Here is a 14801-nt window from a genome sequence, read left to right on the forward strand (position 1 = left end):
TTTCCATGATAACACAGGTTAAAATGAAGAGGGCAAAAGTGATAGTGCCTCTGCATGTTGTACAAAAACATACACTTTTGCAGTGCCTCATGCTATGGTTTATAGGAACACAGTGAACCGCAACAGCATCAGCAATAAATCGTCAGGACTGGCTCCTGTATTAATAGAAATTGTAGGTATATACCGTAGAAAATATTGATTATGGCTTCCATAAGAGTTCTTTTCCAAAGAAGGAAAAGTTAATACAATGTTCTTTATTATTATTATTATTTATTACACTTTAAGTTCTAGGGTACATGTGCACAACGTGCAGGTTTGTTACATATGTATACATGTGCCATGTTGGTGTGCTGCACCCATTAACTCATCATTTACATTAGGTATATCTCCTAATGCTGTCCTTCCCCCTTCCCCGCACCCCACGACAGGCCGCAGTGTGTGATGTTCCCCACCCTGTGTCCAAGTGTTCTCATTGTTCAGTTCCTACCTATGAGTGAGAACATGTGGTGTTTGGTTTTCTATCCTTGCGATAGTTTGCTGAGAATGATGGTTTCCAGCTTCATCCATGTCCCTGCAAAGGACATGAACTCATCCTTTTTTATGGCAGCATAGTATTCCATGGTGTATATGTGCCACATTTCCTTAATCCAGTCTATCACTGATGGATATTTGGGTTGGTTCCAAGTCTTTACTGTTGTGAATAGTGCCGCAATAAACATACATGTGCATGTGTCTTTATAGCAGCATGATTGATAATCCTTTGTGTATATACCCAGTAAAGAGATGGCTGGGTCAAATGGTATTTCCAGTTCTAGATCCCTGAGGAATTGCCACACTGTCTTCCACAATGATTGAACTAGTTTACAGTCCCACCAACAGTGTAAAAGTGTTCCTATTTCTCCACATCTTCTCCAGCACCTGTTGTTTCCTGACTTTTTAATGATCACCGTTCTAACTGGTGTGAGATGGTATCTCATTGTGGTTTTGATTTGCATTTCTCTGATGGCCAGTGATGATGAGCTTTTATTTATTTATTTATTTATTTATTTATTTATTTATTTATTCATTTTTTGAGATGGAGTCTCGCTCTTTCACCCAGGCCAGAGTGCAGTGGTGCTATCTTGGCTCACTGCAAGCTCCACCTCCCAGGTTCACGCCATTCTCCTGCCTCAGCCTCCCAAGTAGCTGGGACTACAGGCACCCGCCAACACGCCCAGCTAATTTTTTGTGTTTTTAGTAGAAACGGGGTTTCACCGTGTTAGCCAGGATGGTCTCGAGCTCCTGACCTCATGATCCGCCCACCTCGACCTCCCAAAGTGCTGGGATTACAGGCATGAGCCACCGCTCCCGGCCTGATGAGCATTTTTTCATGTGTCTTTTGGCTGCATAAATGTCTTCTTTTGAGAAGCATCTGTTCATATCCTTTGCCCACTTTTTGATGGGGTTGTTTGATTTTTTCTTGTAAATTTGTTTAAGTTCTTTGTAGATTCTGGATATTAGCCGTTTGTCAGATGGGTAGATTGTAAAAATTTTCTCCCATTCTGTAGGTTGCCTCTTCACTCTGATGGCAGTTTCTTTTGCTGTGCAGAAGCTCTTTAGTTTAATTAGATCCAATTTATCAATTTTGGCTTTTGTTGCCATTGCTTTTGGTGTTTTAGTCATGAAGTCCTTGCCCATGCCTATGTCCCGAATGGTATTGCCTAGGTTTTCTTCTAGTGTTTTTATGGTTTTAGGTCTAACATTTAAGTCTTTAATCCATCTTGAATTAATTTTTGTGTAAGGTGTAAGGAAGGGATCCAATTTCAACTTTCTACTTATGGCTAGCCAGTTTTCCCAGCACCATTTATTAAATAGGGAATGCTTTCCCCATTTCTTGTTTTTGTCAGATTTGTCAAAGATCAGATGGTTGTCAATGTGTGATATTATTTCTGAGGGCTCTGTCTTGTTCCATTGGTCTATATATGCTGTTTTGGTTACTATAGCCTTGTAGTATAGTTTGAAGTCAGGTAGCATGATGCCTCCAGCTTTGTTCTTTTGGCTTAGGATCGTCTTGGCAATGCGGGCTCTTTTTTGGTTCCATATGAACTTTAAAGTAGTTTTTTCCAATTCTGTGAAGAAAGTCATTGGTAGCTTGATGGGGATGGCATTGAATCTATAAATTACCTTGGGCAGTATGGCCATTTTCACAATATTGATTCTTCCTATCCATGAGCATGGAATGTTCTTCCATTTGTTTGTATCCTCTTTTATTTCGTTGAGCAGTGGTTTGTAGTTCTCCTTGAAGAGGTCCTTCACATCCCTTGTAAGTTGGATTCCTAGGTATTTTATTCTCTTTGTAGCAGTTGTGAATGGGAATTCACTCATGATTTGGCTCTCTGTCTGTTATAGGTGTATAGGAATACTGGTGATTTTTGCACATTGATTTTGTATCCTGAGACTTTGCTGAAGTTGCTTATTAGCTTAAGGAGATTTTGGGCTGAAACAATGGGGTTTTCTAAATATACAATCATGTCATCTGCAAACAGGGACAATTTGACTTCCTCTTTTCCTAATTGAATACCCTTTATTTCTTTCTCTTGCCTGATTGCCCTGGCCAGAACTTCCAACACTATGTTGAATAGGAGTGGTGAGAATACAATGTTCTTTTCCCACTATTCTTGTATTACCCTTATTTCCATTTCTTTTCCAAATGTGTCTATATTACCATTAAAAGAAAAGCATAATATACAGGGAAGCTGGAAAAAGCATTGTCTAAAGAATGTATTTAACAGTAGATAATCTCTGTATTTATCCAGTGTCTTTCTCTCTTTTTCACACACGCAGAACCTTGTAAGCACACAAAAATATGAGCACAATAAAGAAGCCAACTATTTTGGATTTATTTCATGAGACATAATATCTACTTGTACCTTTTTAGAAAGAAAAACCACTTACTTGCCAAGTTTTTGAACTTTACAAAAGTTTTGGGTTCACATTATGATATTTCTAAGTTGTACCAAAATTTAGAGATGCTAAAGAGACACACTTCAGGGATTCATTCCCTCCCTTACTGTGGCATCTTCCATCTCTCTCAAGGCAAACTAACTTTCACAAAGTAACATGATTAAACATAGTTAAGTAGGGAAGGTACTACTTAAATGTGTATATATTTAATTATTCAGTAAAGCAACTAACATGACTTGGAAATCAGCCTTGGTAACCTGAGATAGATCAAGCATGATAGAGCTGGTATGGCTGCATTCTTTGAGGCCTGGGATATTCTCTAAATGTGATTCTACTGGACAGCATGAAGAGTACAGTTAGTAAAATTTTAGGGAACTTGAGAGTTTTTAATTAAACTCTGTGTGTTGTCCAGTCCTGTGACTTCTGCCCTGGCTCTCTTGAATAAACTCCTCTTTTTTTTTTGAGACAGGGTCTCACTCTCTTGTACAGGCTAGGTTCAATTGATCCTCCCGTCTCAGCCTCACAAGTAGCTGGGATTATAGGTGTGCCCCACCACACCCGGAAAATTTTTAAAATATTTTTGTAGAGATGGGGTCTCACCATCTTGCTCAGGTTGGTTTCACTGAATAACCTCTTTTACCCCTACTTTTTATTTATAGAATTAGCAGTTTAAAACTTCAGGTAAAAGAGTTCAGCGTGAAGCTTGCATCACTGTGATATATGATGCTTTATTGGCAGAATTTAGGAAATGTTTTTGTAAGTAAAACTGTGAACATAGGTTGCATCTGGGGAGGGAAACTGGGGGCCAGAGAAGGGAAAGTTTTTTCTTTTTCTTTTCTTTTCTTTTTCTTTTTTTGAGACAGAATCTCACTCTATCACCTAGGCTGGAGTACAGTGGGGTGATCTCGGCTCACTGTAACCTCCGCCTCCTGGGTTCAAGTGGTTCTTTTCCTCAGCCTCCTGAGTAGATGGGATTACAGGTGTGCCCACCACACCCAGCTAATTTTTGTATTTTTATTAGAGATGGGGTTTCACCATGTTGGCCAGACTGGTCTTGAACTCCCAACCTCAGGTGATCCTCCCACCTCAGCCTCCTAAAGTGCTGGGTTACAGGTGTGAGCCACCACACCTGGCCAGGAGACTTTTTACTGTGTATCTTTTTGTTCCTTTTGAATTGAGAACCATGTGAACATACTACCTAGTCAAAAATAAATTTTAAAATGTTATATAATGAAAATAAAATCAATCCTTAGTTAAATAAAAGTATCCTATCCATACTGTTAAAAACCTTGTCTACATCCCTGAAAAGCCATCAGATTCTTCCAGTCAGCTCAAATGTTAGTATTGAACTTACACTACCATCTCTAAGCAAGCAAACAATAAAAAGTCTTGAACCTTATGATTGGCATTACAGAATTCTGGGAAATTTTAGAGAGTTGATCCTGTACGGCACCAAAAACCTAGTATGGAAATATATTTAAATATGTAAAGAGAAGACATTAAGAAGTGGCTGGAATTTGGTCTCCTTTGAAATGTAATGTTATACTTCCATTTTCTGAGTAAAAGAGGCAGAAAATAAAACATTAAAAACGTATGTAAATATGGTCTTTTGTTTACATAAATGGGATGATTCAATGATCATTATTCTGTGACTTGTCTTTCCTACTTAATAATAAATATTGAAGAATATTCTTTTTTTTTTTTTTTTTTCGAGACGGGGTCTCACTCTGTTGCCCAGGCTGGAGTGCTGTGGCTCGAGCTCAGCTCACTGCAACCTCCCCCTCCTGGGTTCAAGTGATTCTCCTGCCTCAGCCTCATGAGTAGCTGGGACTACAGGCTCATGCCACCATGCCCAGCTAATTTTTGTGTTTTTAGTAGAGATGGGGTTTCACCATGTTGGCCAGGATGGTCTCTATCTCCTGACCTCATGATCTTCCCACCCAGGCATGAGCCACCGCACCCAGCCCAGAGTATTCCTTTTAAACATCCATTTAGTCAAGTACTAACATATATTAAAAGAAAGAGTTAATTTCGACTACCATAATTTTTTAAAATGTTAAATATGAGAAACTTGGTGCCCCATTTAGCGGAGAATGTATACTTTCCTAAGTTTCCTAAAGTTCATATTTTTACATACGGTAAAGCACTAACACAGGATAATACTTCTACCCTAGAGCAGCAGCATTTAAATTCTTTGGACCACCCGTTCCTTAAAAAAACTGTTGACCATAAAGGATCTTAGACTCAGAAAATCTCCAGGCACATTAATTTTGTTTATATTACAACTTTAGGGTTTTTTAAGGTTCTTAAAGCCCAACCGTGCATCTTAAGCACCATTGATTAAGGACCCTCTATAAATGAAAAAATATCTTTATTGCCTGTACACCTAATTGGAATGGCTACTTTGGCTGGATTTGGATGTAGAAAATTCCCTTTCATTCTTATTGTTACTGAGAATTTCTTCTCCTTCCTCATTCAACTGCCAGTAATCACTGTGGCCCCACCAAAGTGATCTAATGCTCTTCTTCCCACATCAAAATTCCAGATCTGCCCCTTGGCTTTGTTTTCATATCGGTTCTGAGATGACAGGACTGGGCAGGCAATAAAGGGTGTGGGGAGGCAAGAGGAAGAAGAGTAAAGAGGGGGCAACTTTATCCCTTCTCCATGTCTTACTTCCCCTTACAGCACAAAGCATGCGTAAGACCTGTTATACAAACGGAAGTGAGGAGAAGGCAAAAAGAGACAATTTCTTTTTAAGTTATGGAATTACTTTGGTTGACTTATCCCCAACTTTATTCAAAATGAGATAGATATCTTAGACGAATATTATCCTGACCATCATACCTTAACAAAGCATTTGAGAGTTGAACAGAAAGATATTCCAACATCAGCAAGACTCCAACTGTCCTTTAGAGCAGCTCCAGCATACATTAACTCCAGATACCGCCTGCCTTGTTTGTCTTCAGAGAGAGGAATGTGGAAATAATCCTTAAAAATCAATAGCATATTATGAAAACAGTACATCCTTACATTACTAGACCAGAAATGTACTCTTTTTCCCTCTACATTTTTTTCCTCTGGGCATTATAATTGTTTGGAACAAAGGGAAGAAGTATTAAATAGGGGCTCTTAACTTAGAGAACTTCCAAAACATTTATGGGTAGAATTTAGATGGGAAGAAACTACATCTTTATTTTATTAACTCTAAATGAAATTGAGATTTTCTTTCAACTATACATGTAGGCAGCAAATTAAAGTAGGAGTAGTTGCTGTACCTGTGACTGACACCAATAGAAGTCACAGATGTTTTCATATCACATTATAGTTGTTGCAAATATTTCAAAATATTATTTCTACTGATCTGTATTTTGAAAATACAATAGTTATTAGATGAGCTGCTAGAACTTGTTAGTTAATGTGTTAATTAGGAAGTCCACATGTCACTATATCATACATTTGCTTTTTAATATTTGAAAATGTATTTCAATATAACAAATTTCATTTCTATCATATCTGTTTTATTTTATGCATTTAAAGACATTCTGAGAAGCAGTCTGTAGACATCACCAGACTTCCAAAGGGGTTAATAAAACATAGACGTTAAGATCCCTTGTGTTACAAGATTTAGATTTCAGTCATCATAATAATCTACTGAATATCATGTAACTATGGTTCAGTAAATGCCACTTAGCAAATAGGAATGACAATCTCCAAGTTAAATATTTGATGATCAGAAACTAAATATTTTGCTTAATTTTTTATTTTAGAATGAACATTTATATGAAATTTATAAGGAAGATACTATACCAAAGTTATTTCTTATTCTGGCTCTGTGATCCTAGGTAAGATAGTCAACCCCTCTGAGCTTCAGTTTTTCCTGAATGCAAAATGAAGCCATAGCTCACAAGTTCTCTAAAGTCCTCTCTGCTTCCAAAATCCTTCGGTTCTTTGTAGTTGTTTGCTCACCAAATAAGACATTTATCTGATGACTGGCATGTCCCACGTATATAGCCTGAAGTTGGTGTTTTGCTTTTGTCCTTTTATGAAGAATTGCAATAATATTATCTGGCCTATGCACAACCCACACATTCCCTAAAAAGAAGTCAGACTTTTTTTTTTCTTAATAATTGACTGGCTCTTTTTGCTTTCTTGTCTAACACTACCAGAGTTACTATCTTCTTATAAATCTATTGTGTAAGCAAATAATAGTACTTTCAAATAGTTTTCGTTCCCTGTTTGCTGAAAATGTACCCAATAGCATCTCTACCCTTTGTACATTTTTAAATGCACTGCATTGTTTAAATTAATATACATTTTGGTGGTTTGGGAACGAAGTACATACCTTTATCATCAGCTTGACAACCTCCACAGTTTCATCTGCTGAAACATCAAACGGTTCAAAAGATCCTTCAAAGGTGATGAAAATCCTCATTGTACAATTACCTGTTCAAACAAAAAATATCCAACTTTTTCAAAGATTCTCCTGGATGGCTAGAAAAATTCCAGTTCACAATTAAGGACAAAAATGATAGCCAGAGGCAGCTGTCACTGTCTAGCCTCAAAGGTAAGTTGTAGAATGTGAAGAGTCTAGTCCCACAGTGCCACAGTATCAGGCAACACAGACACCAGCTACTTTGGAGGAAATATTTATCTGCGGAAGGCGGTAGTCAATAGCCACCTTATTCCTATATTACGGAAACCAGCAAACTTGACAATGGTTGAGGCAAGTATGGACAAGCTTCAAGCATGTGATACAAAAATGCTACTCATAAATTACACTTTTGTGATGTGGTCCCCATCAACTGACTCCTGAATTCTTATTTACATAAGTACAGCTGATTGAAGAACCCTTAAAAATAGATATTTGATTGGGATGCACTAGCACAGGGTGAAGCAAAACAACAGTTGATTTTATTGAATGTGATAATCCTGAAAGTTCTCTGTAAATAACTCTTGAGCTGAAACATTCTGGTTTCCATAACAACTTTGTGTACTTGTTCTCTGGCAGTATTTATAATCCTGCCACAGGGTACAGAACAATACCCACTTGCACCAGGGAGATGAATGTGTAGGCAAATCATTCTGTGGCTTTCTCTTCTGATTTCTGTGTCATAGAATCTGCTGAGTAGCAACACAATATAGTTGGTATTTTCTTTAATCCTTGCCTTTATGTTATTTAGAACAATTTCCCATTGTTATCTCCTTCAACCCCCACTTAGTGTTGGTGGAAAATATTTCAAACCCGCTCAATAAGCAAGCAAATAAGCTGAACATGGTGGCACATGCCTGCTATCCCACCTACTCGGGAGGCTGAGATGGGAGGATAGTTTGAGCCCAGAAGTTTGGGGGTGTAATGCGCTGTGATTGCACCTGCGAATAGCCACTGCTTTGCAGCCCAGGGAACATAGCAAGAATCTGTTTTTTCAATATAATAGAAGAAAATACTCCATTTATAAAAGGAAAGATAATGTATTAAGAATAAACTTGGCTGGGTGCGGTGGCTCACGCCTGTAATCCCAGCACTTTGGGAGGCCAAGTCGGGCAGATCACTTGAGGTCAGGAGTTCGAGACCAGCCTGGCCAACATGGTGAAACCTTGTCTCTACTAAAAACACAAAAATTAGCCAGGTGTGGTGGCACACACCTGTAATCCCAGCTACTCTGGTGGCTGAGGCACAAGAATCACTTGAACCCTGGAGGCAGAGGTTGCAGTGAGCTGAGATCACACCACTGCACTCCAGCCTGGGCAACAGAGTGAGACTCTGTCTCAAAAAAAAAAAAGAAAGAAAGAAAGAAAGAAAGATCTTAACAAGAAATGTGTAAGAGCTGTATAACATAAACATAAAACACAATCAATAAACATAAAAAAGGGCTGAACAAGTGGCAGGTATATCATAACCTTGGATGGAAGGTTCAAAATTATTTAAAGTCATCAATTCTTCCTAAATTTATCTATAAATTAATATTATCTCAATAAAAATACAAGCAAGATTTTTTTAGTTTATGTAAGCAAGATGGTTCTAAAATTCATGTAGAGAAAACAGGCAAGGATAGCTGGAAAAACTCTGGAAAAGAAGAGTAATGAGGGGGCACTCACCTACTAGATGTTAGAATTTAATATAAGGCTACAGTAATTAAAACAGGATGGTACAGGCACATGAAGAGTCAGAAAAATCAATGTAAAAATAGAAAGCATAGAAATGGATTCAAATACATGAAAGAATTTAGTGTATGGTAAAAGTGACATCTAACTAATCAGTGGAGGTGGAGTGGGAAAATAAGATAAATTATTAATAGTGTTGGATTAACCAGGTAGTCACCTGAAAAAAACACTGGAGCCTTACTTTTTACCTTACAGCAGGAGAAATTAAAAATGAGTCTAAAACGAGTTTAAAAATTTAAATGGGAAAAATTGAATCATGAAAACTTTAGTCTTCTTACATTTCATGAGATTTTTCAATCATCTTGAGTAATAAGACCTTTCTAACTGTGATAAAAATTCCTAAAGCTGTAAAAGAAAACATTGATCAATTCAACTTTTTTTTTTAAATCTACATGGAAAAGTAATTTGATATAAAGCCAGGGATAAATAAAGTTAGAAAAATATCTGCAGCTGGGCATGGTGGCTCACACCTGTAATCCCAGCACTTTGGGAGGCTGAGGTGGGCGGATCACAAGGTCAAGAGATAGAGACGATCCTGGCCAACATGGTGAAACCCTGTCTCTACTAAAAATGACAAAAATTAGCCGGGCGTGGTGGCGGGCGCCTGTAGTCCCAGCTACTTGGGAGGCTGAGGCAGGAGAATCACTTAAACCCGGGAGGTGGAGGTTGCAGTGAGCCGAGATCGCACCACTGCACTCCAGCCTGGTGACACAGCGAGACTCTGTCTCAAACAAAAACAAAAAGAAAAACGAAAAAGAAAAATACCGCAATTCTTGGTAGAGATAAAATGTGCGTTTAATATATACAGAGCACCCACAAACATTTTAAGGACATGATGCCATTTTTTACCAGGAAATTGGAAAAGATCCAAAAGTTTGATTACACATTCTTGATGAGTTTGTTCCAATGATACTTTGCCATAGGGAATGTGATTTGGTACAACCCTGTATAAAGGAAAATTTGGAAATATATATTAAAATTACCAATGCACATATTCTTTGACCCAACGATTTAATTTCTAGAACTTTATTTTTACAAATATTTATATGCTTATTTGCAAAATGATATAGGTGTAACATTATTTATTGCAGAGTTATTTGTAATAGCAAAAGATTAGAAACACCTTTCATGTCCATCAATAGGGAACTGATTAAACAAATTATTTTTCATTCATACAAGACTATACAGCTATTGAAAAGAACAAAGAAGTTTTTTCTGTACCACTATTTAAAAATCTTTAAGGTATATCATTTTGTGAAAAAAGCAAGGTATAAAATACAGTGTGCAGTACATTGCCATTTGTGGAAAAAAAGGGAAAAATCGTATCTATATCTATAGATATGGATATAAATCTGTTTTGTGCATATACCTCAAAATCTCTGGAAATACATTCAGAAAACTGGAAAATTTGGCACCTGTGGAGAGGAGACTTAAGCGTCAAGGGTGAGGACAATATTTTTCATCGTATTATATTTTTCTTTTAAATAGATTTTATTTTTATTTTTATTTTATTTTTTAGAGTAGTGTTAGGTTCACAGCAAAATTGGGTGGAAAGTACAGAGAGTTCCCATATGCTCCCTCCCTCCACATATGACAGTATTCTTCACTATCAAAATCCTGAACCAGAATGGTTCATTTTTTTACAAATGGTGAACATAGATTGATACATCATTATCACCCAAAGTCTGTAGTTTACACTAGGGTGTTGTACAGCACTCTTGGTGCTGTATATTTTATGGGCTTTGACAAATACATAATGACCTGTATCCACCATTATAGTATCATAGAGGGTAGTTTCACTGCCCTAAAAATCCTCTGTGTTCTGTTTATTCATCCCCCATTTCCTTCACCTGTCCCCAAATCCCAGCAATGAAGAACATCTTGGTTGCTTCCAAGTTTTGGAAATTATAAATAAAACTGGCATAAATATCTGTATACAGGTTTTTGTTTGGATATAAGTTTTCATCTCCTTTGAAGAAACACCAAGGATCATGACTGGGGGATCATACGGTAAGAGTATGTTTAGTTTTGTAAGAAACTGCCAAACTGTCTTCTGGAGTGACTGTACCATTTTGCATTCCCACCAGTAATGAATGAGAGTTCAGTTCCTGTTTCTCCACATCCTCACCAGGGCTTAATACAGTGTTTGTTATTATCTTTTTATTCTTTTTAAATTTTGAACCATGTGAATGCATTAAATGAAATAAAATGAAAAAAAAAAAGAGTCCAACTTGCAGCCCTTCCAAGAAGCCTTCTTGATGTCACCAGGGAAGTTGACTTGTTTTCTCTATTCCCCTGCTGCATCATACATTCTTTAACTACAGAATCTTTTATACTGCATCAATTTATTGTGTCAGTGACAGCCTCCTCCACTAGACTGTGAGCTTCCTGATGGTGGGGCAGTGTCTTATTCTCCTTTGTATCCCCAGTGGCCTAGCCCAGAGCCTCACAATGAATGAATAGACAAGCTAGATTAATATCATTAAAAATTGCCTTGTAACAATAAAATGACAGGTAGAATTGAAAAACTCATAGCAGTTTAGAGACAGCTTAAAATGATAAGGATTACACTTGATTCTCTCAGTTGCAATTTAGGAACAGCTTGCCTTAGCATCTAGAGGCCCTTTTTGAGTTATTTTTCTTTTTCCAAGAGTGGTAAAACTATGTTAGTTAGCCTACTGGGGACCTCCTACATGCAATGGAACATGCTAGGTCTTTGGAACATTTGGTCCTAGATATGATCTTAAGGGATTTTCTATGAGTAGGGAGGATGACAGATGTCCAAAACACCTGGACCAGGGACTGTATTATAGGATGAAGTATGAGAAAGGTGTGAATAAAATAGAAGGTATGGAGGTGAAGACACATTTGATCTGAGATAAGATATATTGTTAATTCATTTATTCATTCAATACATGCACACTGTAGGAAAGTTGTGGTATCCTTCTTCATCCATCATAAGGGTCATGGCCAACAGTCCTATAACAAAAGACAGATTAATAAGAGAAAAGCATAACAAATGTATTTAATCAAAGTTTTAGTGACATGGGGAACTTCAGAAATGAAGATTCAAAGACCCAGGGAAAACTGACCATTTTAATGCTTAGATTTGATGAAGAATGAACAGCCATGTAGAAATGAAATTGGACAAAGGGGTATAATCTAATGGTAATTGACTGAGGGGGAAAACTCAGCAAGGCCTGTCTGTTCATAGTCTTCTTGGCCTGTCTGTGTAGCACCCCTTCCTCCCAGGTGTAGGACAGGACCCCTCTGGAATGAGGGTCTTTAAAGGAGAAAGGAGAGAGTCGCCTTTCTAGATTTTATAGCTTACATTAGAGATGAGGAGTTCTAGTTTTTATGTCCTGCCTTGGAGAAGAGGAATTCTGGTTTCTTTGACTCCCTTCAGGGGAGGAGGAAGTGTGGGAAACCAGAGGGCAGAAGAAGGTCGAGAGAGACTTTGCTTCTGAGGCTGCTTCTGAGGCCTTCCAGTTTTCTTTAGTTCAAAGTACTCAGTACGCCAAAGTGACATACTTTTGAGTATCATTTTCTAAGCTGAACAGCACTGAGCCCCTAATATGTGTCAGGCACTGTTCTGTGCTGGATTATTGCAGTGAACAAGACATGGAGCTTCCAGTGGAGTGTGTATATGTGTGTATGTGTCTTTGGGGTGGAGAGGAGAGTAAGACTAGGTAGGGAATTGGGGGAGGGCAAATACAATAATTAAGTAACTGATAAATAAGGAAGCTCTGTTTAAAGAGAATGGTCAAACAGTAGGGCTAAACATGGAAAAAGTAAATAATACAAAATAAATGTAATGAATTAGGAAAGGAATTGCTTACTGGGAATAACAGTAGGGAATAATTAGATTAAATGCAGGGAAAACAAATAAATAGCAAGATGACGCATAACAAGAGAGAAAGAGAAGGAAAAATAGTGTTACAAGAAGATCTGGATGCACATGAAAAGAAACAGCCATGCCACAGTGACTAATATTTTAGTCCACTGTCCTCTTCTACATTTCAAAAATGGAAATCAGTTTCTTGATTCTTATTTCTGAGTTTAAAGCGTAGCATTCTACATATTATAGTTTAACTCTTTAGGTTCCTTTAAAAAGCTTTGTCAAATTGTCCTTGTTTGCAGATGACATGATTGTATATTTAGAAAACCCCATCGTCTCAGACCAAAATCTCCTTAAGCTGATAAGCAACTTCAGCAAAGTCTCGGGATACAAAATCAATGTGCAAAAATCACAAGCATTCCTATACACCAATAATAGACGAACAGCCAAGTCATGAGGAAACTCCCATTCACAACTGCTACAAAGAGAATAAAATACCTAGGAATACCACTTACAAGGGATGTGAAGGACCTCTTCAAGGAGAACTACAAACCACTGTTCAAGGAAATAAGAGAGGATGCAAACAAATGGAAAAACATTCCATGATCATGGATAGGAAGAATCAATATCATGAAAATGGCCATACTGCCCAAAGTAATTTATAGATTCAATGCTATTCCCATCAAGTTTCCATTGACTTTCTTCACAGAATTAGAAAAAACTACTTTAAATTTCATATGGAATCAAAAAAGAGCCAGTATAGCCAAGACAATCCTAAGCAAAAAGAACAAAGCTGGAGGCATCACACTACCTGACTTCAAACTATACTACAAGGCTACAGTAACCAAAACAGCATGGTACTGGTACCAAAACAGATATATAGACCAATAGAACAGAACAGAGGCCTTAGAAATAACACATCTACAACCATCTGATCTTTGACAAATCTGACAAAAACAAGCAATGAGCGAAAGGATTCCCTATTTAATAAATGTTGTTGGGAAAACTGTCTAGCCATATGTGGAAAACTGAAACTGGACCCCTTCCTTACACCTTATACAAAAATTAACTCAAGATGGATTAAAGACTTAAACGTAGCACCTAAAACCGTAAAAACACTAGAAGAAAACCTAGGCAATACCATTCAGGACATAGACATGGGCAAAGACTATATGACTAAAACACCAAAAGCAATGGCAACAAGAGCCAAAATTGACAAATGGGACCTAATTAAACCAAAGAGCTTCTGCACAGCAAAAGAAAATATCATCAGAGTGAACAGGCAACCTACAGAATGGGAGAAAATTTTTGCAATCTATCCATCTGACGAAGGGCTAATATCCAGAATCTACAAGGAACTTAAACAAATTTACAAGAAAAAACAAACAACCCCATCACAAAGTGGGCAAAGGATATGAACACACACTTCTCAAAAGAAGACATTTATGTGGCCAACAAACATATGGAAAAAAGCTCATCACTGATCATTAGAGAAATGCAAATCAAAACCACAATAAGATACCGTCTCATGACAGTTAGAATGGTGATCATTAAAAAGTCAGGAAGCAGCAGATGCTGGAGAGGATGTGAAGAAATAGGAACGCTTTTACACTGTTGGTGGGAGTGTAAATTAGTTCAACCATTGTGGAAGACAGTGTGGCAATTTTTCAAGGATGTAGAACCAGAAATACCATTTGACCCAGCAATTCCATTACTGGGTATATACCCAAAGGGTTATAAATCATTCTACTATAAAGACACATGCACATGTATGTTTATTGCAGCACTATTCACAATAGCAAGACTTGGAACCAACCAAAATGCCCATCAATAATAGACTGGATTAAGAAAATGTGGC

General features: G+C 37.5%; 2 protein-coding genes across 3 annotated transcripts in view; one reads left to right on the top strand and one right to left on the bottom strand.

The window, feature by feature from the left end:
- Nucleotides 1-7757, bottom strand: part of ANKUB1 (ankyrin repeat and ubiquitin domain containing 1) — a 31917-nt gene extending 24160 nt beyond the window's left edge. Inside the window, exons 1-2 of the mRNA XM_055382970.2 lie at nucleotides 7286-7757; nucleotides 5788-5931 (exon numbers count right to left, since the gene is read on the bottom strand). Coding sequence (XP_055238945.1) covers nucleotides 5788-5931; nucleotides 7286-7375 — 234 coding nt within the window. The 5' untranslated portion in view covers nucleotides 7376-7757. The remainder of the gene's footprint in view (nucleotides 1-5787; nucleotides 5932-7285) is intronic.
- The window catches only part of RNF13 (ring finger protein 13), a 214982-nt gene that overhangs the window by 33037 nt on the left and 167144 nt on the right, over nucleotides 1-14801 (top strand). The gene's annotated exons all lie outside the window — the stretch shown is intronic.

This window comes from Gorilla gorilla, chromosome 2 (assembly GCF_029281585.2).
Source record: "Gorilla gorilla gorilla isolate KB3781 chromosome 2, NHGRI_mGorGor1-v2.1_pri, whole genome shotgun sequence".
NCBI lineage: Eukaryota > Metazoa > Chordata > Mammalia > Primates > Hominidae > Gorilla > Gorilla gorilla.